At 44.7% G+C, this 22,078-nt stretch overlaps 1 protein-coding gene across 3 annotated transcripts in view; it reads right to left on the bottom strand.

Annotated features, from left to right (window-relative positions):
- The window catches only part of TIMM17A (translocase of inner mitochondrial membrane 17A), a 32,140-nt gene extending 15,410 nt beyond the window's left edge, over positions 1-16,730 (bottom strand). For all 3 annotated transcript variants that reach the window (XM_034767775.1, XM_034767774.1, XM_034767776.1), the window contains exons 1-3: positions 16,623-16,730; positions 5,380-5,479; positions 2,170-2,233 (exon numbers count right to left, since the gene is read on the bottom strand). In XM_034767775.1, coding sequence (XP_034623666.1) covers positions 2,170-2,233; positions 5,380-5,479; positions 16,623-16,648 — 190 coding nt within the window. In that variant the 5' untranslated portion in view covers positions 16,649-16,730. The remainder of the gene's footprint in view (positions 1-2,169; positions 2,234-5,379; positions 5,480-16,622) is intronic.
- Between the last annotated feature and the right edge of the window lie 5,348 nt (positions 16,731-22,078).

Genomic DNA, 22,078 nt, shown 5'->3' with positions numbered 1-22,078 from the left:
GGCACCTAAAAAGTGGATTTACAAAAGCCAACAAACTGAGTGGGGAACTGCCTAAACTAGCCCATAGGAAATCAGAGAAATGTAAAGCTAGAAGGGACCTTGAGAGGTCATCTAAGTCCAGCCTCCCAAACTGAGGCAGGACCAAGTACACTTAGATCATCCCTGACAGGGGTTTGCCTAATCTGTTCTTCAAAACTTCACTTGGAAGCCTGGTCCAGTGCTTAGCTAGCCTTGTAGTTAGAAAGTTTTTCCTAATATTTAACCTAATTCTCCCTTGCGGCAGATTAAGGTCATTACTTCTTCCTACCTCCAGAGGCCATGGAGAAGTGATCACTGTCTTCTTTATAACAGCCCTTAACATATGTGAAGACTTACCAGGTTCCTCCTTGGTCTTCTTTTCTCAAGTCTAAACATACCCAATTTTTTTAAACCTTTCCTCACAGGTCCAGTTTTCTAAATCTTTTATCATGTTTGTTGCTTTCTTCTGGACTCTCTCCAACTTATCCATATCTTTTGTAAAATGTGGCGGCCAGAACTGGCACACAGTATTCCAGCTGACGCCTCACCAGTGCTAAATAGAGCAGGACAATTACCTGCTGTGTCTTACATACAACACTCCTGTTAACAACATACCAGAATGATAACTTCACAACTGCATCTCACTGTTGACTCACTCAATTTATGACAGACTATAACCCCCAGATGCTTTTCAGCAGTATGACCACCTAATCAGTTATTTCCCATTTTGTAGTGTGGTACTTTGTACCTGTTTTTACTGAATTTCACCTTGTTGATTTCAGATGAGTTCTCCAGTTTGTCAAGGTAATTTTGAACTCTAATAGATTCATAGATTCATAGACTTTAAGGTCAGAAGGGTCTGACCCCCTGCATGCTGCAGGCCACAAAACCGTCCCTACCCCTTCCCTGGACTCTGCTGTTGAAGTCCCCAATCCTGTGTTTTAGTGACTTCAATTGGCAGAGACCCTCCTGCTAGTGATCCCTGCCCCATGCTGCGGAGGAAGGCAAAAAATCTCCAGAGGCTCAGCCAATCTACCCTGGAGGAAAATTCCTTCCCGACCCCAAATATGGCGATCAGTAAGACCCCGAGCATGTAGGCAAGAGTCTCTAGCCTGACTCCTGTTAGCCATTATACTATTTACCTACCATTGCCTGGTATTCCTTGGCTACTATGTTTTACCATTAAACCATTCCCTCCATAAACTTATCTAACTTAATCTTAAAACCAGATCATGTTCTCCAAAGTGCTAGCAACTTCTCCTAGCTTGGTGTCATACACAAATTTTATAAGCATCCTCTCCACTCCATTTCCAAGTCATTAATGAATGGCAAGGAAGGGTGTGGCATAAGCCCCACCCTTTAAAGGGACTTAGGCACTTAACTCCAGGCCAGAGGGAGAGATTCACAGCCATGAACCCTCTCCTAGAGTTAGGCATCAAAGCTAGGTCAGTCCTTTTTAGCAAAAAGCAGAAGGAGGAAGAAGAGGTGGCAGCAGCTATCGCCTCATTCCCTATAGTTCTGTGGTCAGTGCATACAATTCCCAGAGAGGAGCAGGGTCTTGAAGTTCAGTCTCTCACTTCCCAAGTGAGTGCCCTAATCACTGGGCTGTGGGGTATCCTGGGATAGGTTTCTCTCTCTGGTTCCTGTTAAAGCTGGTCAACTTTGTATAAAATAATTAAATATTCATTGGAATAGGGACTTCAACCTCACTCTTGATATCCCAGAGGAGTTCCTTAATCATTGGGCTCTAAAGTCACTCTCTCTTTCTCCCTGGCCCAATCCACTAGGCATGCTCTAAGGTGACCTTTGAGCACTCCTACTGGATCGGGCCCCACAGGCAAGCTAGGTGGGCAAACACCTAGTTTGGAAATCTCACTGGGGCTTAGGTGTGAACTAGGTGTCAGGTAGATGTGCACACTACCAGCAGAAATGTAGGCACCTGAAGGGTTAGATGGCAATTGAGTGGAAGTATTGAGGGTCTAAATTTTGACTTAAGTGCCTCAAGTGGCAGTTAGGTGCTTTTGTGGATCTAGTCCTTAGAGGTTCTGAATCTCATCCAAATACCCTGAGCTATTCAGTTCCCTTGAAGTTCGCTTTTAAAACTGGAAAAAGGCTTAAGAATACAGGCTTAAGTGTACAGACTGCAATTACCTCCCAATTGTGGTGCTCTGGTTTTAATAGCTGTCAAACTTCCCCGCAGCCGGTGGTTTACACCCTAAAATAAACCAAAGCTGACAATCAGAATAAAACAAAACTAAACATATTTAATTTTTACAGCTAATTAAATTGCACCCTTTCAGACCCAGTTATAGTTATTACTAAGCATCTGGAAGTTCTTTCATTATAAAGCTGTTTTTGTCAGGATTTATAAAAAACACAGCCATTTCATACTGTATTATACATAAACTGATGAAGTGGAATTGTTTTTAATTCATATAGTTATCAATGCTTTCTGACATTTTTATTTTCAGTTAATATTTAGTATGCAACTATAACACCTGTAAACTACACAAATAGTTATATATAATTTTCTGTGATGATGTAAAGTCTAATTGCTGGACCATTTACTTTTTCCTTTACTTTTTTTTTTTTTTTTTATAAACCAAGACACTAAGTAATGTTTTTACCACATAAAAAGTAAACATTACATGATAGTATTTTACATTTATATACAGTAGAACCTCAGAGTTACAAACACCAGAGTTATGAACTGATCATTTAACCACACCCCTCATTTGGAACTGGAAGTACACAATCAGGCAGCAGCAGAGACAAGACAAAAAAGGCAAATACAGCATTAAATGTAAACTACTAAAAAAAATAAAGCAGTATTTTTCTTCTGAATAGTAAAGTTTCAAAGCTGTATTAAGTCAATGTTCAGTAGTAAACTTTTGAAAGAACAACCATAATGTTTTGTTCAGAGTTGCAACCACTTCAGAGTTACAAACAACCTCCATTCCCAAGATGTTCATAACTCTGAGGTTCTACTGTAGTTCCTTTTCTCCTGAATGATCCTAAATTGCTTCACAAAGTATATACGCAGAAAACCAATGAAATTTAGAGTGGAAGCATGTCAACAGATAATTGCTGCACAACAGAATGCACACAAGTGAACAGAGGAAATTTCATCCACATATGCTAGGGAAACCTACTTTTAGGGGAGACTGCCATGCAAATGTTAAAGGGACACTTATTACACTTCTGTCTAAAAATATATCATCTACTACTGTTACAAGTAACTCCCAAGATTGCTATACGAAAGAGATTAGCGAAAATATTTCATTTTTCAGTTTTACTTTGTACACTTTTACAGCAATTTTTCTATAGTCAGTTTTACTGTTTCTCCTACAGAATTTTTGTTTCTCACGTATAATCAGTCTTCCTCATTTCTGTCTTTCACACAGCAACAGTGAAGAGAAAAATATTTTTAAAACATGAAAATACAGTTTTATCCCCAAATTTAATAGAACTCAAAAAGTGTAGCAAATTAAAAAATTTAACTATGTTAAACTCTTAAAAAGATGGTGTCACTTTCGCATCCACACGGAACAGAGAGGAATTTAACTTTTAAGATCAATAACCTTTCCAGAATGGAGAGAGGTAAATAGTGGTGTCCTCGAGGGATCTGTACTGGCACCATTGCTGTTCAACATATTCATAAATGATCTGGAAAACGAGGCAATCAGTGAGGTGGCAAAATTTGCAGATGATACAAAATTACTCAAGATAGTTAAGTCCAAAGCAGACTGAGAAGAGCTACTGAGTGACTGGGCAACAAAATGGCAGATGAAATTCAGTGTTGATAAATGCAAAGTAATGCACATTGGAAAACATAATCCCAACTATACATACAAAATGATGATTCTCAGAAAACATCCACTCAATGTGCACCAGCAGTCCCCCCAACACTCGATGAGGAGAAGGGGTTTAAACAGAGATCTGCCACCTCTTAAGTGTGTCCCCTAACCCAGTGGTCCCAAACTTTGTGTGTCTTTTTTTTTTTTTTTTTGCGCAAACCACCATTACATATACGCATCCTCCACCCTGGCACTGGGGGGCACCTGCTACCTTGCGGCTCCGGCTGCGCTTGGCTGAGGACTAATCCAACTCTGGGTCTTCGGCGGCAATTTGCAGCGGGTGCTTCAGTCACTCCGGGTCTTCAGCGGCAATTCGGCAGTGGGTAATTTGGCATGGAGGGTTCTTCAGTCTTCGGTGGCAAGACTTGGGGTTTTCTTCCCCCCCCCCCCATTTTTTTTCTTTGCTGCTTTGCAGGGGGTAGCACCTTTTTTTAATGTGTTCGCTCCCCCTGCTCTTAGAACCTGGCTACACCACTGATCCTAATCCTGGCCAAGTGTGGAGGTGACGGCTTTCGGCCAGGAGAGCAAGCCTGCCCTGCACTCACCCCACAGCGACAGCTCCTGTTCCACTGGGTTCAGTCCAGCTCCCTGCTCTCGGCATTGCGACCTGGTGCTGGGTGACAGAGCGCCACTTAGTTTGGCTGATGAAGGAGGGGCAGCTGGATCAAATCTAAGTGGCACTGTGACCCCAGGCACCAGGTCACAATGCCTGGGAAGGGACAGGAGCCACTGCTGCAAGGTGAGTGCAGGGTGGGCTTGTTCTTCTCACACACAAACCCAGGCCAGGAGAAGTGTATGTCTGCCTAGGCCAAGGCCCAGTGACAACTTAATCCGGCCCTGGACATGGCAACCCATCTAGAACCTTCCCACGATGCACTGTTTGGGAAACACCGGCCTAGCAGACGGGCTTTTGTGAATCCCGTTCTTAGGTGCTTATCTCTCTCCACTCATTGTATAGAAAGCATATGCAACTAACCCAGGCTTTGTGAATCCCAGTGATTTTCTAGGCACCCCTGTAGGAAGAGGTCTCTTAAAGAGGTTTCCCTGGGGCTGCCACCAGCTGAATAAGCTACAGGGAACATACAGAAGGCAGTGACCTGGTGTAGAGGCACAAGACTTCTAAACAGATGGACCTGGAATCCATGTGGATTGTGGGCGATTGACCAGGTTTATTCTCCTGGCCTGCAACCTGTTCTGCCCTGCCTCTCAATACGATGACTGGGGACAAGTACTTCATAGAATCATAGAATATCAGGGTTGGAAGGGACCTCAGGAGGTCATCCAGTCCCACCCCCTGCTCAAAGCAGGACCAATCCCCCAACTAAATCCCCAAATCCCTAAATGGGCCCCTCAAGCATTGAACTCTCAAATCCTGGGTTTAGCAGGCCAATGCTCAAACCACTGAGCTATTTCCTCCCCTTAGGTCACTCCCACACGTTTACTGTTGGAAGGAAAGGGAAGCAAAGCTATTGTTAGTTTATCTACAAGAAATTATTTTACTCACCATTGGGGAATTTCTGAACCCTTTGATAGCCTGGAAGATTCCACCACCTATGGCTCCCATTGTGAAGGCACCACCACAGTCATCCACTATCCGCCAGGGGCTAAAGGGGGGGGGGGGGGGGGGGGAGGGAGGAAGAAAAAAATGAAAGTACTGAAATCCATGCTAAAGAACATGAAAACTACCATAATTTCTCAATTATACATTAACTTTGTGTACCCATGCTCTCCCAAAATACTTACAAAGCTCTAAGATTTTCTGGCAATTCACATACAAAGTTAATGCCATGTTATTTGAAAATGAGAGTGAAACAATACTGCCAACTGCAATATCTGTCCCATCTAGTTTACTGACCTCCCAGCAAGACCAACAACACATTTACATACAGCAGACCCCCGTTTACCCAATCTAATTGGGACCGGGGCAAGATTGGATAATGAAAAACTCAGATAATCAGGAGAATGGTCAAAGAGCTTTCTATCTGTTATTTAAAGATGCAGAGTTACTTTTAAACTAGCTGACCCCTCTTGGAAAAGCATTAAAAACTTACCTCCCTTTCTTAGCTACTTAACTGAAAATACAACCCCCTAGTTCTTGTGCAGCAAGACAGTTGGGCCACCCACCCTGCCCAGGGCTGACAGTCTGAGCCCCTACCGCCTGGTTCCGTTAATACGGAGAGCTGGAAAATGGAGGCTTGGATAAATGAGGTTCTACTGTACTTAGTGGCCAAGAAATCATACCAAAACAAACCAATGATTTATCTATAGCTTGACAACCTGCCTCCCTATGGTGGTGAACATCTTCTAATTCAAAGAAAGATTTAACCTCTTTCTCCAATCATGCACCTAGCCAAATTTCCCCTCCCCTTTGCTCCCTTATAATGGAACTCTCCCACCCTCCCTGGTGAAACGGATTTAAATTCTTCTCTTATGCACCATGCTTCCTTGAAGAACACAACAATAGACATTTAGGAATTACCAGACTGGGTCAGGCTCAAGATCTATCTAGCCCAGTATCCTGTCTCTAGCAGTAGCCAGCACCAAAAACTTTAGAGGAAGGTGTAAGAACCCTGCATCAGGAAAATGTGAGAATCTGCTCCCATATTATGTCTCATCCTGATCTCTAACAGTTAGAGAATGGCTTAAGACCTACAAGATGAGATTTACTAACCCTTCAAAGCTATTAATTATAACAATTCTATATAGTCTCATAATCCATATACACATCCAATCCCTCTCTTTGAATACTTCTGATTTTTTAGATTCAAGGACTTCCTATAGCAGTGACATCCAGTTTAAATTTGCCACCTTTCAGTTTCATTGAATGTCACTTTGTTCTTCTGTTATGAGCCAGAGAAAACAGAAGCTCCCAAATCTACTGTCTGTAGACCATTTTATATATTTCCATCATATCCTTTCTAAAAGTAAAAAGAGCAAGAACAATCTTTTCAATCTCACTTATGAGTTTTTCAAGGCTCCTAGTCATTCTCGCTGTCCTTCTCTGAACCTCTTCTACACCTCCACAATATCCTTTAAGAGACAGAGAGACTGATACCACACAGGTTTCAGAGCGGTAGCCATGTTAGTTGGTATCAGCAAAAACAACAAGGAGTCCTTGTGGTACTTTAGAGGTTAACAAATTTATTTGGGCATAAGCTTTCGTGGGCTAAAACCCACTTCTTCAGATGCATGGAGTGGAAAATACAGTAGGCAGGTATAAATACACAGCACATGGAAAAGATGGGAGTTGCCTTACCAAGTGTGTGGGGGGGGGGGCAGTGCTAACAAGCCAATTTAATTAAGGAGGGTCCCTTGCATTCCATCCCTTTGATAATCTTTGTTGCTCGCCTCTGGATCCTTTCATAACGATAAGAATGGCCATACAAAGGTCCATCCAGCCCAGCATCCCATCTTCTGACGGTGCTAACGCCAGGCACCCCAGAGGGAATGAACAGAACAGGCAACCACCACGTGATCCATCCCCTGCTGTCCATTCTCAGCTTCTGGCAAACAGAGGCTAGGGACACCATCCCTGCACATCCTGGCTAATAGCCATTGATGGACATATCCTCCATGAATTTATCTAGTTCTTTTTTAAACCCTGTTATAGTCTTGGCCTTCACAACATTCTCTGGCTAGGAGTTCCACAGGTTGAATGTGCGCTGTGTAAATAAATACTTCCTTTTGTTTGTTTTAAATCTGCTGCCTATTAATTTCATCAGGTCACCTCCTGCTTCTTGTGTTATGCGAAGGGGTAAATAACACTTCCTTATTTACTTTCTCCATACCAGTCATGATTTTATAGACTTCTATCATATTCCCCCCCATAGTTGTCTCTTTTCCAAGCTGAACAGTCCCAGTCTTTTTAATCTCTCCTCGTACAGATGCTGTTCCATACCCCTAATCATTTTTGTTGCCCTTTTCTGAATCTTTTCTAATTCCAATATATCTTTTTTTAGATGGGGCGACCACATCTTCACACAGTATTCAAGATGTGGGCGTACCATGGATTTATATAGAGGCAATATCATATTTTCAGTCTTATTATCTATCCCTTTCTTAATGATCCCCAACATTCTGTTCACTTTTTTGACTGCCGCTGCACACTGAGTGGATGTTTTCAGAGAACTATCCACAATGATTCCAAGATCTCTTTCTTGAGTGGCAAGAGCTAATTTAGACCCCATCATTTTGCATGTATAATTGGGGTTATGTTTTCCAATGTGCATTTCTTTGCATTTATCAACACTGAATTTCATCTGCCATTTTGTTGTCCAGCCATCCAATTCTGTGAGATCCCTTTGCAGCTCTTCGCAGTCTGCTTTGGACTTAACTATCTTGAGTAATTTTGTATCATCTGCAAATTTTGTCACCTCACTGTTTACCCCTTTTTCCAGGTCATTTAGGAGTGCTGAATAGTACTGGTCCCAATACAGCCCACTGTGGGACACCACTATTTACCTCTTTCCACACTGAAAACTGACCATTTCTTCCTACCCTTTAAGAAGAACAGGAGTACTTGTGGCACCTTAGAGACTAACAAATTTATTAGAGCATAAGCTTTCGTGGACTACAGCCCACTTCTTCGGATGCATATGATTCCTACCCTTTGTTTCCTATCTTTTAACCAGTTACCAATCCATGATAGGACCTTCCCTCTTATCCCATAACAGCTTACTTTGCTTAAGAGCCTTTGGTGTGGGACCTTTGTCAAAGGCTTTCTGAAAATCTAAGTACACTATATTTAGGCCCCTACCAATTTCAGTCATGGGACTTTAAAAATAGTGAATTTAATTATTTCAGCTCTTTAAATCTGAAATTTCATGGTGTTGCAATTGTAGGGGTCCTAACTCAAAGAGGAGTTGTGGGGTGGTCACAAGGTTCTTGTAGGTACTGCTACCCTTACTTCTGCACTGTTGCTGGCGGCGGCACTGCCTTGAGAGCTGGGTAGTTGGAGAGTGGCGGCTGCTGGCTGGGAGCCCAGCTTTGAAGCCAGAGCTGCTGCCAGGAGCAGCGCAGAAGTAAGGATGGCATGGTATGGTATTGACAGGTTACATGCCACAAGCAGCCACAACAGTAGTTCCCTTAACCCACCCAGCAATATTGTTAATCTTTCCAGCTATACTCTTAGCCCAGCAGAAGAGTCTGTCCTATCTCGGGGCCTCTCCTTTTGTCCCTCCAGACCCATGAATATGATACAGTTCTGCGGTGACCTAGAATCCTACTTTCGACGTCTCCGACTCAAAGAATATTTCCAACATACCTCTGAACAGCATACTAACCCACAGAATCCTCCCTACCATCACTACAAAAAAAAGGATTCTGCATGGACTCCTCCGGACGGTCGAAACAACAGACTGGATTTCTACATAGATTGCTTCCGTCGATGTGCAAAGGCTGAAATTGTGGAAAAGCAACATCACTTGCCACATAACCTCAGCCATGCTGAACACAACGCCATCTACAGCCTCAGAAACAACCCTGACATCATAATCAAAAAGGCTGACAAAGGAGGTGCTGTCGTCATCATGAATAAATTGGAATATGACCAGGAGGCTGCTAGACAGCTCTCTAACACCACATTCTACAGGCCATTATCCTCTGATCCCACTGAGGATTACCTAAAGAAACTACACCATCTGCTAAAAAAAACTCCCTGACAAAGCACAGGAACAAATCCGTACAGACACATGCCTAGAACCCCGACCAGGGGTATTCTATTTGCTACCCAAGATCCATAAACCTGGATATCCTGGACGCCCCATCATCTCAGGCATTGGCACCCTAACATCAGGCTTGTCTGGTTATATAGACTCTGTCCTCAGACCCTACGCTACCAGCACTCCCAGCTATCTTCGAGACACCACTGACTTCCTGAGGAAACTACAATCCATCAGTGATCTTCCAGAAAACACCATCCTGGCCACTATGGACGTAGAAGCCCTCTACACCAATATTCCACACAAAGATGGACTACAAGCTATCAGGAACAGTATCCCTGATAATGTCACAGCTAACCTGGTGGCTGAACTTTGTGATTTTGTCCTCACCCACAACTATTTCACATTTGGGGACAATATATACCTTCAAGTCAGCGGCACTGCTATGGGTACCCGCATGGCCCCACAATATGCCAACATTTTTATGGCTGACTTAGAACAACGCTTCCTTAGCTCTCGTCCCCTAACGCCCCTACTCTACTTGCGCTACATTGATGACATCTTCATCATCTGGACCCATGGAAAAGAAGCCCTTGAGGAATTTCACCATGATTTCAATAATTTCCATCCCACCATCAACCTCAGCCTAGATCAATCCACACAAGCGGTCCATTTCCTGGACACTACTGTGCTAATAAGCGATGGTCACATCAATACCACCCTATACCGGAAACCTACTGACCGCTACACTTACCTACATGCCTCCAGCTTCCATCCAGGACACACCACACGATCCATTGTCTACAGCCAAGCTCTAAGATATAACCGCATTTGCTCCAATCCCTCGGATAGAGACAAGCACCTACAAGATCTCTATCAAGCATTCTTAAAACTACAATACCCACCTGCTGAAGTGAAAAAACAGATTGACAGAGCCAGACGAGTACCCAGAAGTCACCTCCTACAAGACAGGCCCAACAAAGAAAATAACAGAACACCACTAGCTGTCACCTTCAGCCCCCAACTAAAACCTCTCCAGCGCATCATCAGAGATCTACAACCTATCCTGAAAGATGATCCTTTACTCTCACAGATCTTGGGAGACAGACCTGTCCTCGCTTACAGACAACCCCCCAACCTAAAGCAAATACTCACCAGCAACCACACATCACTGAACAAAACCACTAACCCAGGAACCTATCCTTGTAACAAACCCCGATGCCAACTCTGTCCACATATCTATTCAAGTGACATCATCATAGGACCTAATCACATCAGCCATACCATCAGGGGCTCGTTCACCTGCACATCTACCAATGTGATATATGCCATCATGTGCCAGCAATGCCCCTCTGCCATGTACATTGGCCAAACCGGACAGTCTCTACGCAAAAGAATTAATGGACACAAATCTGACATCAGGAATCAAAATACTCAAAAACCAGTGGGAGAATACTTTAACCTATCTGGTCAGTCAGTGACAGACCTGCGGGTGGCTATATTACAACAGAAAAACTTCAAAAACAGACTCCAACGAGAGACTGCTGAGCTAGAATTGATATGCAAACTAGACACAATCAACTCCGGTTTGAATAAGGACTGGGAATGGCTGAGCCGTTACAAACATTGACTCTATCTCCCCTTGTAAGTATTCTCACATTTATTATCAAACTGTCTGTACTGGGCTAGCTTGATTATCACTTCAAAAGTTTTTTTTTTCTCTTAATTAATTGGCCTCTCAGAGTTGGTAAGACAACTCCCACCTGTTTATGCTCTCTGTATGTGTGTATATATATCTCCTCAATATATGTTCCATTCTATATGCATCCGAAGAAGTGGGCTGTACTCCACGAAAGCTTATGCTCTAATAAATTTGTTAGTCTCTAAGGTGCCACAAGTACTCCTGTTCTTCTTTTTATGGTATGGTATTGCCACCCTTACTTCTGTGCTGCTGTCTGCAGAGCTTGGCCCTCAGTCAGCAGCCGCCACTCTTCGGCCGCCAAGCTCTGAAGGCAGCAGCACAGTAGTAAGGATGGCATGGTATGGTATCGCCACCCTTACATCTGCACTACTGATGGCGGAGCACCACCTTCCGAGCTGGACGCCTGGCCAACAGCCGCCACTTTCTGCCCACCCAGCTCTGAAGGCAGCGCAGAAGTAAGCGTGGAAATACTATGATCCATGTGCAACTCCCTTTTGGGTCAGGACTCTCAATTTGAGAAACACTGGTTTCCCGTGAAATCTGTATAGTATAGGGTAAAAGCACACAAAAGACCAGATTTCACGGTCCATGACGTGTTTTTCATGGCCATTCATTTGGTAGGGCCCTAACTATATCCACTGGATCCCCCTTGTCTACATGCTTGTTGACCCCCCTCAAAGAATTCTAGTAGATTGGTGAGGCATGATTTCCCTTTACAGAAACCATGTTGACTCTTCCCCAAAAAATTATGTTCATCTGTGTGTCTGACAATTCTGTTCTTTACTATAGTTTCAACCAGTTTGCCCGGTACTGAGGTCAGGCTTACTGGCTTTAATTGCCAAGATCACCTCTGGAGCCCTTTTTAAAAATTGGCATCACATTAGCTATCCTCCAGTCATCTGGTACAGAAGCGGAGTTAAATGATAGGTTCCAACACAGTTACTAGTTCTGCAATTTAACATTTGAGTTCCTTCAGAACTCTTGGATGAATACCATCTGGTCCTGGTGACTTCTTATTGTTAATCAGTTTGTTCCAATACCTCCTCTAATGACACCTCAATTTGGGACAGTTATTCAGATGTGTCACCTAACAAGAAGTGCTCAGGTTTAGGAATCTCCCTTACATCCTCAGCCATGAAGACCGATACAAAGAATTAAATTAGTTTCTCTGCAATAGCCTTATTGTCCTTGAGTGCTCCTTTAGCATCTTGATCCTCCAGTGGCCCCACCAGTTGTTTAGCAGGTGTCCTGTACTTAAATTTTTTTTTTTGCTATTACTTTTTGAGTCTTTGGCTAGCTGTTCTTCAAATTCTTTTTTGGCCTTCCTAATTATATTTTTACACTTCACTTGACAGGCTATGCTCCTTTCTATTTTCCTCACTAGGATTTAGCTTCCACTTTTTAAAAGGATGCCTTTTTGCCTCTCACTGCTTCTTTTAATTTGTTCTTTAGCCCCTGTGAAAGTGAAATGAATTATATTAAAGAAATAGAATGAATTAAAGAATGCTGTATGTACCTTTAAGTAGAAATGAGAAATGCTGCAAGCCAGGGGGGCAGGAAAGCAGACATTAACTGCTTAACTTGCCACTTAAGGGCAATTGGTGAAGCATTAGTCTTAGATCGATAAGAGTTAACAAGGAAGCAGGTTATGCATATTGTGCTCCATGCATATTTTACAATTTTGCTCTCTCTGTCCCTTTGTTTAGTTTACACCCTTTTATCTGTATAAATAAGACTGTTTGAATCTTGCATGGAGGCTCACATTATCTGAATGTATTAGCAGAGCGCTGTGCTAATAAAACAGAGTGGTCTGACAAACTGAGTCCTGAGTCTAACTTTGACACCCCGGTGGCACTTTTTTGATTCTCTTACTATGTTTTTAAATTTGGGATATGCGTTTAAGTGGAGCGTCTATTATGATGTCTTTAAAACGTTTCCATGCAGCTTGCAGAAATTTCACTTTTGGTGCGGTACCTTTTAATTTCTGTTTAACTAACTTCCTCATTTTTGTATAGTCCCCCTTTCTGAATTTAAATGCTAGTGTTGGACTGCTATGGTGTTTTCCCACCACAGGGATGTTAAATTTAATTATATTATAGTCACTATTACCAAGCGGTCCAGCTGTATTCACATTTTGCACCAGATACTGTACTCCACTCAGGACTAAATCAAGAATTACCTCTCCTCTTGTGGGTTCCAAGACTAGCTGCTCCAAGAAGCAGTCATTTAAGATGTCAAGAAACTTTCTCTGCATCCCATCCTGAGGTGACGTATCCAGTCAATTTGGGGATAGTTGAAATCCTCCGTTATTATTATTAGTTATTACTGAGGTTTTTTTTTTATTGTTCTAGCCTCTCTAATCTCCCTGAGCATTTCACAGTCACTATCATCATCCTGATCAGGCGGTCAGTAGTATATCCCTACTGCTATATTCTTATTATTCGAGCATGGAATTGCTATCCATAGAGATTCTATGGTACAGTTTGGTTCATTTAAGATTTTTACTTCATTTGATTCCACGCTTTCTTTCACATACAGTGTTACTCCCCCACCAGCACAACCTGTTCTACCCTTCCAAAATATTTTGTACCCCGGTATTACTGTGTCCCATTGATTATCCTCATTCCAGCAAGTTTCTGCAATGCCTATTATATCAATATCCTCACTTAATAAGATGGGTGAACTAGAGTGCCTCGTATTATTTAGACTTCTAGCATTTGTCTACAAGCACTTAAAAAAATTGTCACTTTTCAGCTGTCTGCCATTACATAATGTAATTGAATGGGACTCTTTCATTTAATTGTTTCTCATCAGATCCTACCTGCATTTTATCACACTCCATCCTCTCATTACTAGGACATAGACATCCCTTTGGGGCAAAGCTATTAATGGAGATTTTCTTTGTCCGAACCACGTGCTCCTCTGGGCTTTCCCCCAGCCCCTAATTTAAAAACTGCTCTATGATCTTTTTAATTTTAAGAGCAAGCAATCTGGTTCCATTTTGGTTTAGGTGGAGCCCATCCTTCCTGTATAGGCTCCCCCTTTCCAAAAAGATGCCCCAGTTCCTAATAAATCTAAACTCCTCCTCCCTACACCATCATCTCATACACGCATTGAGACCCTGTAGTTCTGCTGTCTACCTGGCCTTGCGCCTGGAACTGGAAGCATTTCAGAGAATGCTACCATGGAGGTCCTGAACTTCAATCTCCAGGACTTCTCTCCTCTCCTTCCCTATGTCATTAGTACCTACATGTATGACCACCGGCTCCTCCCCAGCACCACACATAAGTCTATCTAGATGTCTCAAGAGGTCCGCAATCTTCACACCAGACAGGCAAGAACCATGCGGTTCTCCCAGTCATCACAAACCCACCTATGTTTCTAATGATCGAATCCCCCTATTACCCATCTCTTCCTAATAACTGGAGTTCCCTCCCCCAGAGAGGTATCCTCAGTGCAAGAGGATACCATGACATCATCTGGAAGGAGGGCCCCAACTACAGGATCATTTCCCTCTCCTCCAGTTGGATGTTCTCCTTCCCTGAGACTGTCATCCTCCTCAACAGCACAGAGGCTGTCAGACCAGGGGTGGGACCGTTCCACAGTGTTCTGGAAAGTCTTATCTATGTACCTCTCTGTCTCCTTTAGCTCCTCCAGCTCAGCCACTTTGGTCTCCAAAGCCCATACACGGTCTCTGAGGGCCAAGAACTCCTTGCACCGAATGCACATATCCAGTTTTTCTACATCCTTTCTATTCATTTGTGAGCAAAATTGGATACAGTCCTCCAGCTGAAGCCTAACCAGCACCAAGTAGAGCAGTACTATCATTTCCTGTGATTTGCATGCTATGCCTGTTAAAGCAATCTAAATTTGCATTTGCTTTTTTTGCAACAGCATCCCATTGCTGACTCACATTGAGGTAGTGATCAGTGCTGCTGCCAAGACAGTTTTCCAGTATTTGTGCATTTGGTTTTTTTTCCTTAAGTGTAGCACCTTACATTTGTTTTTGTAAAATTTCATTTGGTTGGCTATAGCAGTGGTTCTCAACCAGGGGTATGTGTACCCCTGGGGTACTCAGAGGTCTTGCAGAGGGTTCTCAACTCATCTACATCACTGTTTCTCAATATAGGGGCTGCAGTCCCCAAAGGAATCACAGGACAGGTTGCAAGTGCAGGGGCAGCAAGCAGGGCAATTGCTCAGGGACCCATGCTACAGTGGGCCCCATGTGGTGGGACTCGGACTTCAAACAAGGCTTACAAGTGAAAAAAACAAGCTCAAGCATCACACCGAAATGTAAGCACAATATTTATATTCCAATCGATTTATTTTCTAATGATATGGTAAAAATGAGAAAGTAAACAATTTTTCAGTAATAGTGCCCAGCATCACTGTTTCAAAGTAGCAGCCGTGTTAGTCTGTATCCGCAAAAAGAACAGGAGTACTTGTGGCACCTTAGAGACTAACAAATTAGCTAACAAATCACCGTGACACTTCTGTATTTTTATGTTTGATTTTGTAAGCAAATATTTTTTAAGTGAAGTGAAATTTGGCAGTATGCAAGACAAATCAGACTCCTGAAAGGAGTACAGTAGTCTGGAAAGGCTGAGAACCACTGGTCTATAGCCCAGTTCTCCAATTTATCAATCCCTCTGAATTTTAGCTCTGTCCTCCAAAGTATTAGCAACCTTTGTGTCATCTGCAAACCTGATCAGTATGCTCTGGATTCCTACTGCCAAGTCATTATAAAAATGGTACCAGCACCAAACCCAAAACAGATCCCCATTGAACCTCACTTGAGACCCCCCCCCTTCCAATCCGACATCATTCTATTAATAGTGACACTTTGTTGGCAATTGCTTAACCAACTATGTATCCGCTTAACGGTGGTTTCAGTGAACCACCATTTCTCCAGCTTGCTTCTCAGAACGTCATGTGGATCACCCCGAAACACCCCACAGCTGTCTCCGGACCTGACTCACGGGAATCATGCTGTGTAATTAGCCCCATTAATTTTTATAAGGGCATCATAGTTGTAACATTTCCCCAGTTATTCTCCAGGCTGCCCTCCCGGCCTGTGGGCACGAGGAGCCCCAGCCCGTCCCGCGCGTGCACAGCTGGCTACCACCCGCTCTGCTCTCCGAGCACTGCCACACGCCTTCCCTGCGCCTCCTCCTCACTCGGCGCGGTGGCTGCTCGGCAGGCCCACTCCCGGACGGCGCGGGCCCCGGGCACGGGCCGGCGAACGTAGCCCCCGGTTGGGGGAGCGCCCCACGGGCCCGGCATCGCGCTGCCCAGCGCCCCCCGAACCGGCACAACCCCCAGATCAGAGGGGCGGGACAGCGGCCGCCCGTGCGGCAGGCAAGGAGCCCGCCAAGAGCCGCTCACCAAGGCTCGCGCGCGTACTCCTCCATCTTGGGTCAGCTGCAAAGTCCGAGCCGGCAACCGAATGAGTCACGTGACTGACCTATGCCACGTTCCACGTTCGCTCGTGACCCTGAGGCAATGCGGTTGGCTCCGACCGTGACATGCTGGCCAATGGGGTTCATGAAGGCGGGCCGGGCGCGCTGTCATTCGGAGTGGGCGGTATTCGTCCTTTGACCCCAAACCATCTGATCCCTGCTGCGGCTGCCGGAGCCTGTAGGAGGCAGCCGCGGTGATCGGCCCAGGTGGGGTGTTGCCCGTGCTGCCCCCACATACTCCGTGTAACCCCAGGGTAGTGTGTGTGTTGTCTGTAGTGCCCCTCCCCCGCACACACTGTGAGCCCAGAGTGGTGGATTACCCGTGGTGCCCCTCCCCCCCNNCACACACTGTGAGCCCAGAGTGGTGGATTACCCGTGGTGCCCCTCCCCCCCCACACACTGTGAGCCCAGAGTGGTGGATTACCTGCGGTTCCCTGCCAACAGATTCACAGAGCAGGAGGTGGCTGTGATTCCTCCCCTAGAGGCAGAAACATAGGGAGCTAATGGACTTTTGTGAAAAACATAGGAGATGACTGAGTTTGGCAAGAGTTACGTGGATCACAGAGGAGCCAAAACTGGGACTTAGGCCTTGGCTACACTCGCGGATTTACAGCGCTGTCGCGGCAGCGCTGTGAAGTGCGAGTGTAGTCGCACCGCCAGCGCTGTGAGACCTCCCTCGCAGCGCTGCAAGTACTCCACCTCTCCGAGGGGAATAGCTTGCAGCGCTGCGAGCGAGGGTGCAGCGCTGCAGGTACTGATTACACTGGCGCTTTACAGCACTGCACTCGCTGCGCTCGGGGGGGTGTTTTTTCACACCCCTGAGCGCAGCAAGTGCAGCGCTGTGAATTGCCAGTGTAGCCAAGGCCTTAGGCACCTAAGTACTTTTGTGGCTCCCACCCCTTATCCCAGCAGCTTCCCCTAACTAAGCAGCCAAGGACTACTCAGGCATTCCTCCTATTGTATTTGGGGCAACAGAGAGTGATTCTGGCCTAGCACTGAAGCAGCACTAATCAATGTGCTTTGAGTGCCTGGGGATCAGATAACTCAGTGGTTTTCAACCTTTTTTCATTTGTGCACCCCTAAAAAATTTCACATGGAGGTGCAGACCCCTTTGGAAATCTTAGACCTAGTTTGTGGATCCCCAGGGAGTCGCAGACTAAAGGGTGAAAACCTGTGGTAATGACAATCTTTTGCGGACCCCTTAGACATAGTCTGTAGACCTCCAGGGATCTGCAGAACACAAGTTGAAAACCACTGAGGTAATAGATGCCCCTGAGGACTGAGTTTTCAGTGCAAGCAAAGCAATCAACTGCTCAAGGAAATCATTGACTGAGACAATGGGGGAAAAACCCTCTTTTTCTTCTTTATTTTGCTATTTACAGAGGTGTTAAAAGACAGTCTTGTAAACGTAACGATTTATTCTTATCACTGAATGCAGCAAGTTCATATTTGTCTTAATTGAGAAGAGGATAGTACACCTCTACCTCGATATAACACTGTCCTCGGGAGCCAAAAAATCTTACCGTGTTATAGGTGAAACCGTGTTATATCGAACTTGCTTTGATCTGCCAGAGTGCACAGCCCCCTCCCCACCCCCCCGGAGCACTGCTACACCGCGTTATATCCAAATTCGTGATACACTGGTTCGCGTTATATCGGGGTAGAGGTGTAGCTTTATTTCAAATGTATTGTTGTGCTGCAATAATGAAGGCTTCCAGAAGGTGGTGCTGTGGATTACATTTAGGCAGGACCCTGGGGGAAAAAAGAGGGGAAAGGCAGAACCATGTTCAGTTCAAAGCTGCAGCCTGGCTGTGTAGTCTCTACTCCTGTTAAAGTGTGAAACATCTTTCCAACATAGAGTTCATTTCTTGTATTAATACTTGTGGGTACATAATGAGCTGATCCACCCAATGCCAGTCACTTGGGAGCTATGGGAATGCCATGGTAACAATGACAGGTTTCAGAGTAGCAGCCGTGTTAGTCTGTATCCGCAAAAAGAAGAACAGGAGTACTCCTGTTCTTTTTTCATGGTAACAATGGGATTCGCGTTCTCAGACAGCTGTTACCCTTTTCTCTAATTAATGGTGGACTGACTGGGGCAAATTAAATGCTAAGGGAACAAGCAAATCCATAAACCTCAGCCTCCAGGGAGAGTTCTCAGGATGGCTTCCAACATCACAGGTGCAGCTGTTTTTGGCTGTCACTGCCCAAGTGCCATAGCTGCAGTGACTACAGCCATAGAATCATAGAATATCAGGGTTGGAAGGGACCTCAGGAGGTCATCTAGTCCAACCCCCTGCTCAAAGTAGGACCAATCCCCAACTAAATCATCCCAACCAGGGCTTCGTCAAGCCTGACCTTAAAAATCTCTAAGGAAGGAGATTCCACCATCTCCCTAGTTAACCCATTCCAGTGCTTCACCATCCTCCTAGTGAAAAAGTTTTTCCTAATATCCAACCTAAACCTCCCCCAATGCAACTTGAGACCATTATTCCTTGTTCTGTCATCTGGTACCACTGAGAACAGTCTAGATCCATCCTCTTTGGAACCCCCTTTCAGGTAGTTGAAAGCAGCTATCAAATCCCCCCTCATTCTTCTCTTTTGCAGACTAAACAATCCCAGTTCCCTCAGCCTCTCCTCATAAGTCATGTGCTCCAGCCTCCTAATAATTTTTGTTGCCCTCCGCTGGACTCTTTCCAATTTTTCCACATCCTTCTTGTAGTGTGGGGCCCAAAACTGGACACAGTAATCCAGATGAGGCCTCACCAATGTCGAATAGAGGGGAATGATCACGTCCCTCAATCTGCTGGCAATGCCCCTACTTATACAGCCCAAAATGCCGTTAGCCTTCTTGGCAACAAGAGCACACTGTTGACTCATATCCAGCTTCTCGTCCACTGTGACCCCTAGGTCCTTTTCAGCAGAACTGCTGCCTCGCCACTCGGTCCCTAGTCTGTAGCAGTGCATGGGATTCTTCTGTCCTGAGTGCAGGACTCTGCACTTGTCCTTGTTGAACCTCATCAGATTTCTTTTGGCCCAATCCTCTAATTTGTCTAGGTCCCTCTGTATGCTATCCCTATCCTCCAGCGTATCTACCACTCCTCCCAGTTTAGTGTCATCTGCAAACTTGCTGAGGGTGCAGCCCACGCCATCCTCCAGATCATTAATGAAGATATTGAACAAAACCAGCCCCAGGACCAACCCTTGGGGCACTCCGCTGCCAACTAGACATGGAGCCATTGATCACTACCCATTGAGCACAACGATCTAGCCAGCTTTCTATCCACCTTATAGTCCATTCATCCAGCCCATACTTCTTTAACTAGTTGGCAAGAATACTGTGGGAGACTGTATCAAAAGCTTTGCTAAAGTCAAAGGAATGGCCATGAAAGTGTAAGGGGGCTGTTGGCCCCTTAGTAAAACTCAGTGGGGGTTTTTTGGTTGCTAGCTCCCAGTTTCTAAAAGGAAGGGGAAGGGTCGATGGGAAATCAGGACCCTGAGATTGACAGTCCCCAGGAACAATGGAGAGGGGCCAATGCTTCAGGTCAGCCTGATTGACAGGGCAGGCAGGCGAATGAGGGAGTCAGGAGTCTGGGATCCCGTCCTCCACGGGCACTGGAGCTGCTTGAGGCAGTATAAGTACACAGACTGATAGAACCTCACTTAACATATGTTGCGGCATGTGAGCTTCCTTGAAGGAAATTTATTTTCCATATGGTATCATACCCATCTTGAGTCTTCATCTCTGACAACTCGATGCTGTCTCTGAACTGAATTCTCTTGGTGAAATTCATAGTATCCATAAATGGGCAAATCCTTACACTTCTCCTAAACTTCCCCTGTACATGTATGCCTAGGCTCCTCTACATTAGTCCTTTCCTGATGTTCACAGTGCCTGCCATTCTAGTACGAACCGAGAATTTCATTAATGTGCTATTTTTCTTCTTCTAAATCATTAGTTAAAATGTTAAATAACACCAAACATAATACTAATCATTATGATACCCAGAAGATACTGCCCTTCAACTTGGCCTTTGCTTTCTTTCTGGCCTACTGATCTGTAATAAAAGGTGGGACAGATTGTGACTTTCTCAACCTCTGACGAATTTTAGGAATGCAGAGGAGCACCACACCAATACCAGTTTCTAGAGCCATTCTGCATGTGGTGAAGAGCGTCCGAGTGAATGTCTCCAGGGGCCCTAAGAGGTGCACACAGAGTGACAACTGCTGCACAATTTAAAAGGATGCAGCATGCCTTCCCCAAGTGCTAGCATCAGACTGCCAGATGATGTGGAAGAGGTTGAGGCCAGAGTCCCGCTTCTGCTATCCCAGGACATGCATCCTTTGTGGTGTTTTACATTGCTAGTGGCACTCTGGCTGCCCTGCATATTGTGCTCCAGGGGCAAAATCCTGGCTCTATTGCATCCGAAGAAGTGGGCTGTAGTCCACGAAAGCTTATGCTCTAATAAATTTGTTAGTCTCTAAGGTGCCACAAGTACTCCTGTTCTTTTTGCGGATACAGACTAACACGGCTGCTACTCTGAAAACTGGCTCTATTGAAGTCAGTGGCAAAACTCCCATTGACTTTAAAGGGCCAGGATTTCACATGAAGTGTATGATTGGAGTTGCCCCCTGTTTAGGAATGCAAGGTAGGAAAGAGATCCCTGCACACACTTTGTGACACCCTGTACCCCATATGACTCCCTGTACCTCATTTTCATCACTTTTATATGGTTATGATATGTTTTGTACAAAGTATGCCTTGTGAGGTGTCATTTGAAAACTCAATCTACTGAACATCATTATCCTGTTTAAACGTGTGGGTGACTGGTTGGATCACAGAAACCCCCTTGGGAACTGCCAACTGATGTGCCAAGACTACTTCTGCCCCTGCTTTCCTGCCCTGGCAACTTAGGACTCCAGCACCTTGTCTTGTTGAGCCAGACATGCCCGTCTGCTCCAACACAGACCCAGGGTCCGAACCACGTGCCCCAAAGCTGCAGACTTAACTGAAAGCTACTAACAGAAGTGTTCCTGTCTTTAACACTCAGCCGCCCAGTTCTCAATGGGGTCCAAACCCCAAATAAATCCATTTTACCCTGTATAAAGCTTATACAGGGTAAACTCATAAATTGTTTGCCCTCTCTAACACTGATAGAGAGATATGCACAGCTGTTTGCTTCCCCCCGCCCCGTATTAATACATACTCTGGGTTTTATTAAATACAGAAAATAGGATGCAAGTGGTTCCAAGTAATAACAGACAGAACAAAGTGAATTACCAATAAAATAAAACATGCAAGTTTATGTCTAAGAAAACTGAATACAGATAAACCTCACCAATTCCAGTAAGCTTCCTTTTACAGACTAGTCTCCTTCTAGT

The sequence above is a fragment of the Trachemys scripta genome, chromosome 4, assembly GCF_013100865.1.
Source record: "Trachemys scripta elegans isolate TJP31775 chromosome 4, CAS_Tse_1.0, whole genome shotgun sequence".
NCBI lineage: Eukaryota > Metazoa > Chordata > Testudines > Emydidae > Trachemys > Trachemys scripta.
This window is presented reverse-complemented; position numbering and strand designations above follow the sequence as displayed.